Source organism: Martes martes (genome assembly GCF_963455335.1).
Source record: "Martes martes genome assembly, chromosome: 1".
Classification (NCBI taxonomy): Eukaryota; Metazoa; Chordata; class Mammalia; order Carnivora; family Mustelidae; genus Martes; species Martes martes.
In genome coordinates, this window is record NC_137888.1 from 171,334,184 (window position 1) to 171,352,693 (window position 18,510).

The following is an 18,510-nucleotide window of genomic DNA, read 5'->3' on the forward strand; positions in this document are numbered from 1 at the left end:
CTGTTAAGTCAAATCTCAAATTACAAAGGAGTACCTAGTGGTTAAAATTAACTAGCAGTTCTAGCCAAACTGTTCTCTCAGCTTCCATTTGATTTTGTACCCAGCACAGTAGGAAAAGCTCTGCTGCAGGATGGAAGGTCGCTCACCAACAGGATCCCCCATCTGTAGAGAATCTGGATCTTTTTTTTTTTTTTTAAAGACTTTATTTATTTGAGAAACAGAGATCACGAGTAAGCAGAGAGGCAAGCAGAGAGAGAGGAGGAAGCAGGCTCCCTGCTGAGCAGAGAGCCTGATGCAGGGCTCGATCCCAGGACCCTGAGATCACGACCTGAGCCGAAGGCAGAGACTTCAACCCACTGAGCCACCCAAGCGCCCCGAGAATCTGAATCTTAAAGGGAAGATGTGTAGACTCTCCCAATTACTAGTATAGGAGCAGAGAGAACACCTGAATCCAGTGCCTTCGTACCTAACTCAGACTTTCCGACGAGATGCTGTGCTTGCTTGAGTGCTATGAGACTCCGGTGAAGCTGGCTGTACACGGCTCTCCAGCTAGTAGTGTTTGCAGAATCCTGCCTCTATGCGTACTGAAGATCGAAACCATGTCTCAGTGTTTTGGCTTCTGCGTTTCTTGAGAAAATCATCTTCAGCTATGGCATTCTGTCTATAGACAAATTCAGCGCACGCGTGTGTGTGTGTGTGTGTGTGTTTAGGGAGGTGGCTTTGGGGGAGGCTGTGGGTTCACCAAGCGTCTGTCAGTAGCATCTGTCACTCTGGGTCTGAGACATCCCTCTGTGCTTCCCTGGCTCTCCTTGCTGCTGGCATGTCGCATACCAATGTCATTAGGCACTGTCTGCCCTGGTCCTCCTGCAATCCAGCCAGGGCAGTTCCCGTCACAGCAAGCGCTTCCTCTGTCAGAGCAGACAAACTGACTGAAGCCACAGCCGGAAGCAGGCTGACCACAAGTGCTAAAGTTCTGGTTAGTTCTTTTCTAGGTAAAGTTGGAAAAGTCCCTGCAAAGGCAAACACTGAAGTTTTAGACACGGGGGTGGTACTGACCTCTTGAAATGTCCTTGACTGGAAAGGAGGAGGGTGTGTGTGTGTGTGTCTGTGTGTGTCTGTGTGTGTGTGTGTGACAGAGAGACAGAGAGGAGGAGGAGAGGAAGTTGGATTGTATGATGCAAATGCTAATCATTCTGAGAAGAGGTTTTTTTTTCTTCTTCCCAGGTTCAACTGAAGAAGCTGTTCTAAGAAAGATGACTGAGGTAATCAGTCACCTTCCTCAGAGAAAGTCTACTCAGGTAGAATTTTGTTTACTATGTAAACAATGGGACATTTATTGCTGAATCCCTTGTTCCTTTATAGCCAGGCTAGAGAATTTAGATTTCTTGGTGGGGGGCATGAGGGTAAAAGAAATGGTCATGGGAGAGAAGATGGGTCCTGGATAAAGAGACCAGTGGCTTCTCTATCCTTCACAGCCCCCTGAGGAGAATCAAAAAGGTGAAGACTGTCCCTTTAACTCAGATGGCGAGTGTGTTTCTCCTTATTTTACCAAGCAGGATGACAAACCGGGTTTTCCCAGAAAGCCTGGGGATGTGCAGGGGATAGGAGTGACTAGAGAAGGGAGGAGGGCAGGGAGATCTGAAGATCATCCTTAACTTTCCAAAAGCAGGAATATAGGACACTTAGTAAACTTTAAATTACTTGCCCCTTTTATGGATGGGGACAAGGTTATTTTTACTGAAGAGAACTAAAATAATTCACTTAAGAGCTCACTTTTGTAAGATCACAGCAAAAAACAAAACCCAGAATCTGTTTGTTGCTTTAGGTGACAAATGGTGATAATGATCTCTATGCTCAGTTAGTTTAGAATTGCTCTTTATAGCAAATATTGTATGCTAAAAACAAGTACACTAAAAAATGGATCCCAACTATGGACACGGTAAAGAGATCAGGGATTGGGGAGAGGGAGGGATGAGGTGGAGCACAGAGTAGATTTTTAGAATGGTTAAACTACTATTTGCTGCTGTAATGGTGGATACATGTCATTATACATTTGTTAAAACCTATAGAAGGTATAACACCACGAGTGAACCCCAGAGGAAACTCTGATCTATAGTTAATAGTAATCTGTCTATTGGTTTATCAACTGAAACAAATATACCAGAGTAAAAAATGTTAATAACAGGGGAAATTGTATATGTGTGTGTGGGGGGGGGGGTTCAGGCAGGGAGGGATTAGTATATGGGAACTCTGTGCTTTCTGCTGTTTTCATATAAACCTAAAACTGCTTTAAAAAATAAACTTCATTAAAAACAATGGCTCCCAAACCTGGAATTTGTTGACCAGTCCCAAATCCAAGGATCGACTTCCATCAGTTCCAAAATACAGTGAACTCAAACCACATACAGCATCCCTACACTTTACAGGTGCCTTTCTACAACAGCCTGGTGACATTAGTTCATGGGCAGAAAGAGGGATGGCCTGAATCAGGAGCTAGGGCTTTGGGTCACAACACCCCAGTGCTACAGGACAGCGTGCCAGGGGAGACGTCAGTTCACCGACCAGGGTCTCTCTTTCTAATTTTTGAGAAAGAGATCATGGGGCTGCCCCCACGGAGCTATCATAAGGGTCAAATGGGTGTGAGAAAGTGTCCCAGAAGCTGGAAAGCATTATGCAAAAGCATTATAAATCAATGTCTTCAGCCTAAGGTCACAAAGCTAGTCTAGAGTCGGCCCCAGGATCCAGACACTGACTGCAAGTGTAGTGCTTGACTTCTATGCCGGTTTAGTTCCTTCCTTTCTATGGCATTCCATGTTAGAGAGATTTCTCTCTGACCAGTGCAGCCGCGTGAAGGTCACCTACAGTGCCCCCAACTTTAGGTGTCGGGGGGGCTCTGCTCTTGAGCTCCGAATGACATTCCCCAACAGGCCACATTATATAATCGTTAGCTGGGCTGGAATGACCACTTACCCTTCCCAGACTCCGTTAATAGTTGTTCTTGGATGATACAGTGTAACAAAGACGGGCCCTTGCCAGTAGAGAGAACCGCACCCATTTCTGATGAAATCCCTAAGAAAAGCCAGCTGCAGAATCACTATTTTCAGTCATTCTAGGCCCTCAGGTGAAGTGATTTATGGGCCCCCTCGAGACTGAGAAAGCAGTGCCTGCCACGCAGAGCGGCGTGGCTGGGTCCTGGGCACCCGGGGCTGCCAGGCAGAGGAAGCCAGAGGTCTCAGAAGAGGAAAGGTGGGGCGGGCAGCCACTCTCAGAGGGAGGCAGGGTTGGCCCAGTGGAGACTCCCAATAAAGAACAATTAGGGTAACTTGCCCTTCTCTCGAGCTGGTTCATGACATTTTGCTTACACAACTTCCCCTGCATTTTCAGTTAGCTAAGAAATCTACCAGAATGTTCCCAGAGGTTAGGTATGGGATTTTAGCAATTTCTGTTGGTTTTCCTCTATTCTTTTCTGGATTTTATGATTTTTCAACTTTGATCTCTTATTACTTTTAAGACAGTAATGGTTCTTGTTTTTTGGTAAGCCTGCTTAAACAGCTTTCCAAATTTCTTTGCTGTTTTTGCAGGAGAAGATACTTGGAATTTACCTTTGAACCTACACACACACACACACACACACCTGTAAGCCTCACTCCTAAGCTGCTTCACATATGACAGTGTTCCGCCGAACAGTGTTTCTCAGTCTGTGGGTTTCTATGCTGGCAAACTCTTGACTCAAGCGGTTTTACTGAAGGTCAGCCCTGCCTAGATAGACTCAAAGAAGAGAGGAGAAAGTCCTCTCTCTTACTGCTCACAGACTCCAGCCAGAGCTGGGGGACAAGTCACCAGAACCGCCACCACCGTGGGAGTAGCTTGGAAGAAAGGTGCCCTGCAGCTTGAATTCTTCAGGGTGAGAGAGGTAATCAGCTGTTCCTCAGTCCTTTCCAAATTCCCTGTTTTGTGCACCTGCCCCGTGCACTCTGACCCTGAAGACTGACTCGAGTTTTCCCACAGGCCTCCCTCCAGTCTCCCTCCTGACACCTACATCCGCACTCTTGACAAAGACCCCCTTCAGTAGTTCACAAACTCCCACCAGCACTTTGCAAGTTGCTTCACTGACAGGTAACGCTAAAGATGGTGTAAGAGACCGTGTGGTTCAACTTTCCTTTATAGGTGGTCACACCAAGGCCCTGAAAAGAAGTGGGAAAGGAGAAGCTGAGAGCCTTGTCCACCTGTGTAACCCGCACACACACAGGACTGCACCTAAATACCAGTAGCTTTTCATTCCCACATTGCTTAGCAACATGCTCACAGGCCTCGTTACCAAGAGGCATCTTGGACTCCTGAGCGTAGGTACGGTTGGTCCTTGAACATTATGGGGGTTCAAAGGCACTGACTCCCTCCCAACGAAAATCTGTGGAGAGCTTGTGACTCCCCAAGAACTTAACAATAGCCTACTGCTGATGGGAGTTCATAGTCAACATACCTTGTATGTTCTATGCGTTGCATACTGTGTTCTTATAATCAGGTAAGCTGTGTCAGTTATGGTCAGTGTTTAGATTCCGGAGTAACGAAGGAGTTTCAAGTGTAGTTAGGGTGTCTGGGACCACAAGCAACAAGGCAGGCAGCCCAGTGGGGTCAACACTGGGGCAAGGAGCCGAAGGCGGGTCCAGCATGTGACAGGGAGAAAAACACATTTTTGGAGTTACCATGTCTGCTGAGTTGGGGGAAGTGTGTAAGCAAATATTTATGTACAGATACAGTATGTACAGACATCCACGGACTAGCTCACAATGGGGAGACTAGCACTGGTGGCGAACGCAGTCTCCGGCTGACTGATCCAACAGTTGCCTTGTACAACACTCCAGACCCACACGGGCTCACATACTGTCCTCTTGGGTAGACCTCAGTCCCTGTGCTCTAAGTTAGCACAGAAATTCCTCCCAGGCAGATTATGGCTCAGCTCCACTCACTGTTACCAACAGTGCCCCACACACCCTCTGTGAAGGTCAGAATGTGGAAAATTCAGAGGACGGTGCAGACCCGGGGTCCCAATGCCAAGTGCTTCATGATAAGAAGAAGGCACCTGTGAAGTGTACAGCAGGACGAGGGGGGAGATCTTCAGAGCCTCTAGACTAGAGGGCAGAGCCTGTGATAAGCCTGGGCGGGGAAACATAAGCTCACCCTGTGCAGCTGCCACCGACACGAACCCAAGCTCAAGTGTAGAGGGTGGGGCGAAGCACGTCTGGCTGGCTGGGAGGCCAGTCCAGGGCTGCTGACACGCTGTTTCCAGCCACCAAAAACCCAGCGCCAAATCCCTGTCTCCACGTCTCCCTTGCTCTGATAGTCTCGAACTCTGCCATGGTGCCAGCTAACTTCAAAAAGCATGCTGGGAATCATACCGGAGCGGAGGGCCTCCCAGGCCAGATCCTCATGCACAGCTAAGTGCTTCTGGAGCCCAGGGGACATTTTAATCAAGGCGTGTGGCCCCCCACGTCAGGCAAGAGAAGATGATACAGCACTACCAGGCCGAAATCTCTGTCCCAGGAACTTCTCAAGGCCCTCCCTTCCTCCCAGCATCCTCACTGGAATTCCAGAATAAAAGTCCAAACCCGTTACTGCCCATCTGCATGGAAGCAAGGGCTTCCCTGTCCCTTTTTCACAGCCAGGAGCCACCTGCCTGCCGGCCTGCCTGGCACATGATGAAGCACAGAAGAGGCTGGGCAGGGGAGGCGGGTGCACAGCTTGCTGGCCTCTCCTGCACTCTTAAGTCCTGCCTTCTAGGGAACCCCAAATTCTCACTGCCTGGGGCGGAGACCCTTCAGGTCTGCCGTGTCCAGGCGGAGGTTCCCTTTTGGGCTCCTACTGTCACTGCCGGCACCCCTCCCCTGCAGACTTCCAGGGCCTTGCTTTTATCGGATTAGGAAACACCAGTCATTCCTGCTCCCTGTTTGTGTCCTGAGCGATTCCCTTCGGTCTCTTTACTCAGTTCCTCAGGGCAAAAAGCTCCGCCCTCACTTTGGAAAGTGTCTGTCTGCAGACTTCCTAGCAGACTCTCTCGGGTCAAGAAAGGTGCAAGACTTGGGTCAGTTCCCCTTTTAAAAGAAGGCAGTGACTTGTAGGTAATTCAGTTCCCATTTTGATCTTTTGCCCTTGTTAACACATTGCTCTCTGACTGTGCTTGCTTCCCGGGTCGTCTTATCAAATACAGATTAACACAAGTGCTGAGGCCACATGCCCTATGGCTTTCGAATCTTCCTTATGGATGTTCAGTAGTGCTCTACTTGCTAAGAAAATTTATTTGCTTGGAAAATTTACCCAAAAGGAATTTTCCAACCAAAAAGAGCTCTCTCTTTCATGGCTTTATTGATGCAAATGGACTAGGGCTTGCAGAAAAGCATTTTCCAGGAATAGAGGCTCCCGGACTCGGCCCTCCTCTCTGAAAGGAGGCACTAATTTCTAAGAGCGTTTCACTGGCTGCCATGATACTACCTTTGATTTGGAAAATTGTTTCTTTTGCTTTCACAACCCTATACAACTAGTTTCTGAAGAGATCAAGTGAATTAATACAAGATGGAACAAACTGGAAAATCTCTAGTGGAACAGTGTGTGAGCACGAGACAGAGAGAGAGAGGGAGAGAGAGGGAGGGAGGGGGGGAGGGAGAGAAGTCAAAAGCGGTCTATTTTCACTATGAGAAAAAGTCAGCACCAGGCTTAAAGGATGATGGATCAGACACTCTAATTATCAGGGAGTTCTAGCTCTTGAGATGAGTCACCCGGGTGTGGAAGCCCGTCTGTCTATGGTTCTGGTGAATCTTCCTTCCCCTTTAACTTAGACACCTCTCCCCTCAAATAATGGCCACCAAAGGGAGTATCACTCCCTGTTCCAGGCTCAGGGGAGGGTAATGACGTTTCTCAGATCGTACCAAGTCAGAATTAACACCTACTTCAGATACACCCTTTGCAAGAGTGGGCTCTGCCTTTCCCAAACTCTCATCATTTTCTACAATCCCCGGTAGTACCCGACTCCAGGTGGCTGTGCTGGCGGCAGCTCAGAGATTTAACACACATCGAACACACAGAGCTACCAACTCGTTGATTTGTGTGTTAGCCAGTCAGCATCATGCAGGAGGCCCTCTCCCCCATCCTTCTCCCTACCCACAGTGGGGCCTTTGCTGGGCCTTAAGTCTTTGGAAGGTGGCTGGTTCTCCTGGGAGGTGAGCCAGTCCCAGGCAGGAAAACCAGATTCAGCCTGACCAAGGGTGGCATGTCCTTGACATGGAGGGTTGTAGGTGCATGTGTCAGGACAGCCCCAGGGTGGGCTCTGATTCCGCAGACCTGCATGGGGTTCTCAGCTGCAGCCTTTCCGGCAAGGGGACCCTGGAGAAGCTGCTGCCCCTGGCTGGGCTTTAGTTTCCCATCTGTAAAATGGTAAGAGTGCCATCTACAAATGCTGTTCCGGGGACTAAATGGGACCATGCATGCAAAGCATTTATTTTGGTACATACTGATTAAACATGACCTATTATTAGAGTTATTATCCAATCTGCCATTGTTACAGCAAAGCACAGCCCGGTCCACTCCTCCAGAAGCAGCAGCCTACCCCTCGACACTCAGGCTGTGGTGGGAGGAGGTTTCCCCCAGCTGACCCGGTAGTCAGTCATCGTGCCCTGCTGGAGAAGAGAAGGGGCCAGAGCAGCTCCAGCTAGCAGGGGATGCTGAAATATGGACGAACGATAGTCCTGACTATCCTGCCATTCATTCAGAAACGCGCCTCGGAAAATAGAACTTTTTTTTTTTCAAGGTAGCATTCCAAGATACCGAAGGAAAATCTATATTGCATTAGCAAAATAGATGCTATATATTTAAATTACAGTTTGGTCTTCTTTACTAACCTTCCATCTTAATATTTCTGGAGTTTCTAACTTTCAAGAATAACTCAGTTTGCTTAGCAAATTAAGCCCTGGCTTTTCTCCTGAGCTTGACTGTCACAGAAAATTGGGCTGCTGAATCTTCAGTGGGAATCCTACATTTGATCTTTTATCTACAACATGCCCACTGTGCAGTATTTAAATCCCTTCAGGCAAAGATACGACTAATTTACCACTTATCCAGGTTAAATATACCTGATTGTATGGCCTATCAAATCATCGTCTATGGGGTAACATATTCTCATTTCAGTCAGCAGTAGAGAAAAGTCAAAGAATGCTCAATTATTGAAAAAGAGTGTGTGGTACATCAATTATCGTGAAAATTTCAATGTAGTTTAGGGCTAATAAAACATTATCATAGGGGCACCTGGGTGGCTCAGTGGGTTAAAGCCTCTGCCTTCGGCTCAGGTCATGATCTCAGGGTCCTGGGATCGAGCCCCGCATCGGTCTCTCTGCTCAGCGGGGAGCTGCTTCCCCTCTCTCTCTGCCTGCCTCTCTGCCTACTTGTGATCTCTGTCTGTCAAATAAATAAATAAAAATCTTTAAAAAAAATTATCATAAAGCCTACCACTAAAACTACATTGTAGCCCCCCAAATGCAGTCGCTATGGGGAGAGGAAGCTCGGGGGTTTTTCTCCTGCCCTGAGCTGCCAGGGCTAAGTGAGGTCACTCTGTAGTCACATTTCTCTGTAAGTATAGCCCTGTCTGGGGCCTGAGTCAACGAATGTGAGAGACTGCCTCTTCTGTCCGAGCAGTACTGTCTGCTCTGTACAGAGGCATGGGGAGCCCAAGCTTCCCCCAAGCCATGCCAGAAACAGCACCCGCTTCGGTCATGTGCACGGAACCCAGGACAAACATGACAGCATCTCATCACAGAGAACCCAGGGGCCACTCCCCAAGTCACCCCAAATCCTGGTCATGGGTAGTGACTGTGAATGGAGGCCACCACTGAACACATGGATACGAGTCCCAAGTATTGAGGCCAGTTCGACGGAGAACGAGTGAGAATGGCGACTTTGTCCTGCTCCAACATTTCAGAGCACTTAGAACATTTCACTTTAAGAGCGGGGAAGAAGCAGGAATTTTCCATGGGAGGAACTTCTTGGAGTCAAGATGCCCATTCTGACTTTTCTTAGCAACAGCGTGCCAACAGCCAAGACATCTTACACAGTCGTGAAGTGTAGGACACCGTGCCTGCGTCAGCTCTCTGTCAGCGCTGTGCTCCGCTTCTCTGCCGACTGCTCTGTCTGTTCATCTGGCCCTTCTGGCACCCACTCCCTGCCTCCTCGGGTGCCTACACCTCCACCTCCGTCCCCCACATTTACCTCATTCCCATCACCCAATGGACACAGGAAGTGCTGCCAACCCCCATTCCCACACAGCAACTCAGGTCGGGGACGTCCCATGACGTCCTGGGGCTACGTGGCTCGGAAGGAGCAGGGCCCAAACTCACATCTTGGATTCTTTGCCTTCAAATCCAAAGCTTGGGGAGTAAGGACCTCACGGTAGGCATGTGCCTGACCTTGGCTTTGCCAGAACAGTCCCATCTCTAATGAAAGAAGAGAAGGCATGGCCAGAAGGAGAACGAAGAGAACATACAATATTCTATTATGTTTAGATGAAGATTAAATGTGGGTAAACATCTGGGTGCTGAGTTCTCTACTGCCATCTCTGGCAAGAAACGCACTGTCTCCATGTTTTCCTTGAGATGAAAGTCTATTTACCATCTCTGACACCACGATCTGCACGGAGTCGTTTTCGGGGCCGCTGTGAAGCTCTTCCTCTACCTGCCTGGGGCCTCTTCTGTTTGGTTCTTTTGGGTGGTCTAAGGGTAGCTGTTACTTCACAGTTCTTAATGAATCTCCAGGATCTTAATTCATGAGTGGAGGGAGAGCTTAAAACCCCCAGCCTCTGGCCACTAGGCAAGAGGTGGTTTTCCTGAGAAACCCAAGTCCCAAAAAAGCCTGTCTTGATTTCTTTTGGGACATGAAGCAAGCAAAAGGGTAGATGAACGCACAGCTGACTTTTCCTTCCCTAACACTGTTAGCTGCCCCTCTCTCCTAGATCCTGGAGTGACAGAGCTGCCTTCTCAAAGAGACCCCCTGGCTTTTCCTCCCAGAAGCGGTGGGCAGGAGGCCTGCCTGCTCAGGAGAGATGTTGAAAAAAGCTCCTCTCTTGGCTGTGGCTGCCTCCACAGGGTATGACTGAATCGGTCTGCCACTGGGGCATGTGGCCTGCTCTCCCGCCACTCTGAGCTTCCCTGGGCTTCCAGCCGAACACCCCCAGTCTACCTTCCTGTGGCCAGTGCTCTCTGGGGAGTCGCTGGCAGGGATTCACTACTGAAAATGGTGTTGGCAAAGGCACTGCCTTTCAGCCAGGGGAGGGCACATCTCCCCCAGCCCTCACTAAGGGCACAAAACATCTGGTTCCTCAGCAACCAAGACATTCAGAGTTAAGAATTTTTTGATGCTACATATTTTTAGGCCTTTGGACAAGAAGAAGTTCTTGTACAATTTAAGAATGATGGGGATGAGGAAAGCCCCCAGACTGCTGGGTTTTTCAAAGTGTTGCCAAGCAATGGGCTGTGAGCAGGCTAGGTGGGAGGCTGGGGGTGACTTCTGGCTCTGAATCCTCACCAGGTAACTGCTCACAAGGCTCCTTTAAGTCTTCACGATTGAGACAGAAACCTTAAAGTGCGCCAGAGTTTGCTGTGACTGTAAAGTAAGGTGATTAACAGAAAGCTTTAACACTGGCTCCTGCAGACTTGAAGATAGGGCACAAAAACTTTTGAGAGAAGCAAAGTGAAGGAGAAAAAGAATGTGTGACAAGAGTAAAAACCAGAGGTCATCTCCTCTAGCCATTACAGGACTTAGTGCAAGTGAAGGTGTTTGTCTGTGTATGCAGACAGGTCTCTGTCCCATGAATGCTGGCCAAGTAGCTTCATTTGGCAATATCAACAATTGGAGGAAAAGAAGGGACAGGAGAGCTTTTCAGTTAATGTGTCCTGATCCTGCAGACCTCACCAAAAATTGGCCCTGGCAAGCAACAGAAGCCCTAATTAACAACAGATCCTGCTCCCACCTGGCCCGGTGCCACCAGCTGCCTCCCCGTCTGCTCCCTCACTGGGCCGTGGTGCAGTCCCTGTCACTAACCCCGGGCTGGCACCCTGGTTCTCTCCTTCTGAGCTCTTCCTGGGCAGGCTACTTAACCCTGAGCCTGGCTTTCATCTGTAAGAGAGCACACCCAGCAGCCGCCTTCTGGAACTCCTGTCTTTTTTTCCTTCTGTTCATTTTTTCCCTCTTCTCCTTTTGCTCATCTATGACCCTGTCTCTCTTTCAAAACCTCTTTAAAAGTCATCTCTACTGTAAAACCTCATCCATTTCTCTTTACCCTCAAAGTTTTCTCTGAATGGTTCCCCACCGAGGGTAATTTTATCACACAGCTCTAGATGTGAAAGTTTTGTAAGCCATAGAGTGCTCAACACTGAGACGTTATTAGGAATCCCTCTCCTCAGCACTCATATCACCTGTTCAGAGGCTCATTTCTTCAGTCAGCATTGTTTTGTCCCTTCTGCTGGCTGCTCATTACTGCTCCAAGCATGGCCCGGCAGCCAGCAGCTTCGGTGTCCAAGTCCTGACGGTGCCTGCTGAATCCGAATCCAAACTCCCTGCCTGTCCAGGTGAGTTCTATGTACATTAAAATTTGAGAAGCATGGAATTCGACGTTAAGGACCTCAAGGGTATAGGGGGCATGGAATTGCCAGAAAGCCCTCCAGAACCTGCAGAGGCCTCTGAGCTGGTGTTATATGGGCGGCGACAGTCTTGTTGTCGAACTTGCCCTCAAGAATATCGCCACGTGACCGGTGGTTTGCCAGCAATAAAGCTAAAAGTCTGCCTACGTCTGCTGCATATGAATGATGATATTTACAGGAACAGACGTCACCTGAGATTTCTTTATATTAAAAGCTCTAAAATCACATCTGCATAAAAAACACAGAAGGGTTCGTTTAGGATAACTCATTATCAGGCTGAGTGCTTAAGTCCTTGGCAACTGGAAGGAGAGTCAGTGAATTGCGTCGTCTCTCTTAAGAGCGAACGGCCCCCTCTCCCCAAAGCGAGCACATGTAAATCACAGAGGCTCCCTACACTTCACAGCTGATGCCTCCTCACGTTACCAACGCTGCTGAACATTTTAATGAAGTTCAGAAACCACAGGTATGAAAGGACAGCTGGCCTGGGACCCCCACGGCCCATGTTTGGTGCCTCTGCAAAGTCCTGACTGAGAAGAGTGCTCTGGAAACCTGGGGCAGCTTCCCCTCTTCCCAGGACATGGCGGTCACGCTCCCCATCAGCAAGATTAATTTGGGACTCCAATTCCTCCATCATATGATCCCTTCCTAATGATTAGCAAACCATCTCCCAGAAAGGCTAGGCCGAGGACCAACAAATGAGCAAATAAACCAGGCTCAACGCATTCCACCAACTGATCATTGTTTAACGTTATCTCTTAGGGACCAGGTCTTATTTAAAGAGAAAAAAAAGAAAAGGCTCCATTAGGGAAAAAAAGAGGCTGAGTACTAGAGATGGGAAAGCGGGTTGTGGGGTTAGATCCAGGTTAGAGCCCAGCCCCAGTTAGGTGGCCGTGGGCGAATCTCCTGGAGCCTCGCTGTTCCTCCTTTAAAAGGGGAATGATACCACCTGTTTGGTGCCTCTGCAGTTCACTTGAGAGGACGCACCCAATGTTCTAGAGTCTAATACCTCACCCAGGCTAAGAGCTCGGTAGCCCAGGACGCATTAGGTGTTCTTGCTCTGCTGTGCGCCTGGCTCACTGGCTCCCAGACCGTGCTGTGAGGACGGAGCTGCAGGCCCGGCCCCAGCGCGAGCCGCCTCCAGGAGCTTCCTGCTCACCTTGATCATTTCTGCCACGTAGCTCTCGGGCCCAGTGTACTCCGTGGAGTCCTTCACTTTCACCAGCACGATGAAGCACAGATAGTGCCACATGTTGTGTTCTTCCTTGATGTGCTCTTCAAAGGTGACAGTCTTGTTGTCGAACTTGTCTCTCTCCAAGCCTATGGAGAGACAGAAAGCCGCCGGCCCTAAGTGAGCAGCCACAGAGCGGCAAACTCTGGGAGATGACCGCCCGCAGGGGAGGCTGCGGCTCTAGTACCCCCTTTGTGCAGAGCTGGATTCCATGGCCTCCTCCATGCTGTGCCTTTTACATCCCTGCAGGGAAACCCAGAGTGCGGGGGAGATGGACCTGGGTCTGCAGCTCCCGGTCACTGTTTAGTCTCCACGTGCCCTAGTGGCCTTGTCAGGGAACGGGGGGCAGGGAGGTGAACTTTAAACACATTTTGAACTTTAGCTGGTAAGTTAGTATTTTGCAGAGGTCTGGGCAAGCCATCGTGAAGCCAGTTTCTGTGGATTCCTGGATGGAGCAAGGAAATATATGATGTATAACAGGAGCCACACTTCTCACTGTCAAAGGGAGCCCAAATATGGAACGGGACAAAGAGAAACACTGTAATGGTGAAATGGAATAAGAGATATGGGTATGAATTCATCCTTTTTCACATGTATGTAGAAATCAGTGCAGCAGTGTGTGGCACATGGTTATGTGCACACAAACACCCCCGTGTGTGCAGGTACATGTCTACTCTACATCTGTGTCCTCATAAGCCCTGGGAGCAGGCGCACAGCAGCACGAATGCACACACCTCGTCCCCAGATCGTAGCTTCTAAATACCCTTCTTCACTAGAAAGAATCAGGGCTTTTTGGAAAAATGGGTGATGCCAGGGCTGGGTCAGGGAGTTACAAGCTCAGCTTGAATCTGGAATATCTCACAGCACTAAGAAAGGAAGGAAGTATATAAAAAATTGTGGTGACATGACAAAACAGAGAAACCAGCCTGAAGGGCAGGACACATCTGGGGCATTCTGAGCATCAACACAAATAACGACATTAAAGGATTATAACCCACTGGATTAAATAAAAATACAGGAATCCATGTTGTCACAAATACAAAAGTATTAATACATATAGTATACTTACCTACACGAGAAGAGAAAGTTCTTTCTTAAAAAGCCAATTAACAAATGTAGAAATAATAAAGAAAGAAAATCATCACTGGGCAGCCATCATACTAAAAGAGCCAGGCAGAAATCATCAGTGGATGTTAAAGCTAGTCGATTAATGTTTAATTTGAAGAATAATGGGATATTTACATGGTTTCAAAATATCTCCTCATAGGGGGTGCCCGGGTGGCTCAGTGGGTTAAAGCCTCTGCCTTAGGCTTGGGTCATGGTCCCAGAGTCCTGGGATCGAGCCCCGCATCAGGCTCTCTGCTCTGCGGGGAGCCTGCTTCCTCCTCTCTCTCTCTCTGCCTCTCTGCCTACTTGTGATCTCTGTCTGTCAAATAAATAAATAAAATCTTAAAAAAAAAAATCTCCTCATAAAATGATTCCTAACTACAAAGAGAAAAAAACCCTAAGCTTTAGTGGAAAAACCTGGCAATTTCCACCTTAACCCAAGTGACTAGAGTTAATACCACCGGTTAGAGGAGGAACAAGTATCACATGCCTCCTGAAATGATGCCCTGAGAGTAAACATTTCTTTGATGTTCCTACAAAAAATGCGTAACCCCAATTCTACCACGAGAAAACATCAGAGAAACCAAACCCACGAGACATCGACCGAACTCTTTAAAAATGTCAATGGAGGCTCAAGAGCCATGACAACGGAACGCTCCATGACCTGGGCTTCCACTGGCGATAAAGGGCATTACTGGGATCAAGGGTGATAGGAACAGGGTCTGCAGACGGAGTGGCAGTGTGACCTCTTTGCTAATTCCCTCATCTTGGTGACTATACTGCATATGTGCGAGAGAAGCTTCTTGTTTAGGAGATGTACATAGAAATATTTAGGGATCAAGGAGATCACGCCAATGGATCTCAGACTGTTCGAGAAAATGTGTGTGCGAACAAGCCAGTGAAGGACGAGATTAGTATTTGGGGACTCTGGATGAAGAGTAGATAGAGATTCTTTGTATTGTTCTTATCACTTTTCTGTAACTCCAGAATTGTTTCAAAACAAAAGGCCTGAAGTGGTTTTAAGGGGGCAAAAAGCAGATTTTAGTTTTCAAATGGAAAATGCTCATTTCTTTGGAGTAGATGTATCAGCAGGAAATTTCTATATTCACAGTAACCGTATTAGGAATAATTGTGAAATGAGCAGTCAGCTACCACATTCCCACGTGGTTGGTTTTCGATTTCCACGCATCTCCCTGTGGCTATACCGACGATGGTTTCTTGGGCACCCCATGCACCCTCTACCACCCATCACGGAGCGCCTACAATGTGCGGGGTCTGTGCTAGGAGCGCTGCACGGACTAGCTCTCTAAGCCCCACGATAAGGCACAGAAGGACAACACTATTATACCTATTTTACAGATGGAAAATCAAAGTACAGAGAATGAAGCGACTACCAAGATTATGTGACCCGTAAGCAGCAGAGACTTACTCAGAACTCAGGTCTGAGTCCTGAGCCCAGGCTCTGAGCACAGTCACCACACTCCAGGCAAGGAATATCCTTTCGTCTGATGCCCGATACCATCTGCAGCGGAGACCTCCACGGCCTGGCTCCGATGAAAGATCTCCAGTCTAGTTACTTAGCAGGGGACCAAGAGATGCTCTGCAGCCTCCAAAAAGGAAAGTCCCCCAGACACATTCATTTCAAACCATGTGCGCTCGCACGTCTGCCACGGGAAGCTTCAATCCTGAAGACACACTGGCCCCAGGAACTGTGGCTCCAGGTCCCTTGGCTGCCAACACCCCCCAGCAGAAGGGAGGCAGGGGAGCGGCGCCCCCAGCACCAGTGGCCCAGGGGCCTGAGGAGGCGGCAGCACCTCCCTCGCTGCCCAAGGCCTGCACACAAGTCCTCCGGTCCGTGGGGCCGGGCTTTCCTGCGACAGCCAGGCCCCCACACTCACCGCAGATAAAGCACGTGGTCTTTAAGATCTCTTCCTTCTTCTGCTTCTCGCTCCTCAGGTCAGCAAAGGTGTCAATGATGACCCCAAAAATCAGATTAAGGACGATGATGATGACCATGAAGAAGAACAAGAGGTCATAGATCACTCTCGCGGCAAAGAGGGGCTCCTAGAAAAGAGGTGTCTCTGTCAGTGAGGTCACCCCATGGGTAACCTTTGGTCTGCAGAGCTCAGGGAAGGAGGGAAAAGGCCGCAGTGGGCCCAACCTTCGTGGCTCACCCGCACCCCACGGGTCTGCTCTGTCACAAGTTCCACTGGGCAGCACACCTGAAAAGTCACAACTTTGTCTCTTTTCACACCCTTTGTACCAAAGGTTAGTTCTGCTGGTGTGGCGTGGCGTGTGCATGAGAGCCACTCCCTGGCATCTAAGGGGTCTCGGACATGTATTCACGAAGGCCGGACCTGGCTGGGGGGGCAACAGGCATTTCTGTGCACTGAGCAGAGAGTGGGAGGTCCCCCCTCCCTCAGGGCCCCTTAGATGCCAGGGAGCTTGCCCGCTCCAGGGGGTCAGGGGAAGGAAGGAGCCTCAGGGAGCCAGCTCTGCTGTCCTGGGTTTCCACGTGTGCTCTCTGCCTCGGGCCCTGGCCCCCCGCCCCGCCCCCTCTGCTGTCCCTTCCTCTCGGATCCAGCTACCTCTTTGGATGGCTTCCTGAGCACGTCTCCTACTCCGCCCCCGCTCCTCAGCCCGTGACTCAGCACTGTGACGATACACATCAGCAGCGTCTCACACGTGTGCTCTTTGTCTTGCTCCGTCTCTTCCGCAAGGACCAGCTCTGTGAACACGGTGAGTAACAACAGATTTACAACGTGTGGGCAAAGAGCGACCATGGTTCCGAGACGGCGTTCCCTGCGTGCCAGCTCCCCAGCTACCCGCAGGAACAAGAAAGAATTGTTAAAATTAAGGAATCAAGTGTCACATAATTTCTTTCAAAAAGGTGACGTAACCTGGGGTAATTCTGTTTTCCTCACCAACCCTTGCTAGTTTCTCAAGCCAAGTCAGAATTGCCTTTCCCTATATTAAATCCAAGAGAATCCCTATCCTTTTCAGATTTAAACACCAGTCCCAGCTCTGAGCAGGCACTGGACCTGAAATAAGTTGCTTAATACTGAGTCATGAGTATCTCATCTCTCAGCTGAGGGTAATCCCACAGCACCCAGGCTCCTCACTGGCTAAATCCAGCCTCATTTTACAGCAGGTCCCCTGGTTAAATCGCTTTATATTAGACACTGTCCATTCCTAATCATTTTTGGAGGAAGAACCATGTCTTGCTGCCTATCTTCTTCTTTTCAGCAACTGCAGGGAGAATGATCTTGTTAAAACAGATCTTATTGTATCGCTCTCCCACTCTCCCCTCAACTTTTTTTTTTTTTTTTGGTAAGATTTTATTTATTTATTTGACAGACAGAGATCACAAGTAGGCAGAGAGGCAGGCAGAGAGAGAGAGAGGAGGAAACAGGTTCCCTGCCGAGCAGAGAGCCCGATCTGGGGCTTGATCCAAGGACCCTGGGATCATGACCCAAGCCTAAGGCAGAGGCTTTAACCCACTGAGCCACCCAGGTGTCTCTCCCCCCTCAACTTCTATTCATTCTTTGGGTAAAGTTTAACCTCCTCAGCCTAACATGTAAGATTCTTCGTGATCTAGCCTTTTGTTGACCTCTCTGGCTTCATTTCTCGCTACTACTATTTCTCATGATCATTATCTCCTTCAATACACTATATTCTACTTCCAAGGCTTTGGACACCTTATTCCCTCTAACTGGAACACCTAACCCTCCTCCACTGTCCAAGATTCTACTGTGTTAGTTTAACTACCACCTCCTTGGTGATACTCTTACTCCAGTATTAGGCCAGGTGCCTATTTCTGTATTCCCTCCTTATTCCTAGCATTTAACATACTGTCTAATAATCCCCTCGGTGCCTGCCTGCCGGCCCCCTCCCCCATAATGGTGTATCTTAGAATACAACACAGTCCCTGGCAAATAGGGGCACCCAGTAAATAGCGGTCGAATCAACCAAGCAGGTATTTTCTTCCCACATAGTCTTCTTTTCCCTTTATCTCCCTCCTCTCTCCCAGCCTTTCCCCTCTCCTACTAGCCTTGCTTCTGAAGAGTAAATCTGCTTCCAATATCACGTAAGCCATCTCAGCTTCTAGAGAAGCCTAACACTAACATGGGGCTTAAGCCTACAAGGTCCTACCTTCTTTGGGTGCCGGAGAGGAGCAGTTTTCCCCAGTCTCCACCCTACACACGTCAGAGTATAGGAACTCGCTTGCCAAACTCTCGCCGGCTTCTGGGAAAGAGAGGAAATTTTATGATGAACAATCTGGCAGCATATGGTTAAAATGTTTGAAGTCCCCAATTCACGGCTGATTAAACAATTCTTTACATAAATAACACCCTACATTCCTGCATATAAATTCAAGGCAGAGATGCAATTTACACTTTCATTTGGTGATCTGGATGGGAAAGGAGCCAGAAATGTCAATTCCTGTAGGCTTACTAGAAATATCGCACTTAAATAGCACCTCTCCAACTTTAAAGACAC

The 18,510-nt window shown here is 48.7% G+C and overlaps 1 protein-coding gene across 1 annotated transcript in view; it reads right to left on the bottom strand.

Annotated features, from left to right (window-relative positions):
* The window catches only part of ITPR1 (inositol 1,4,5-trisphosphate receptor type 1), a 335,828-nt gene that overhangs the window by 14,305 nt on the left and 303,013 nt on the right, over positions 1–18,510 (bottom strand). Inside the window, exons 56-59 of the mRNA XM_080801715.1 lie at positions 18,163–18,255; positions 16,599–16,738; positions 15,909–16,074; positions 12,832–12,992 (exon numbers count right to left, since the gene is read on the bottom strand). Coding sequence (XP_080657841.1) covers positions 12,832–12,992; positions 15,909–16,074; positions 16,599–16,738; positions 18,163–18,255 — 560 coding nt within the window. The remainder of the gene's footprint in view (positions 1–12,831; positions 12,993–15,908; positions 16,075–16,598; positions 16,739–18,162; positions 18,256–18,510) is intronic.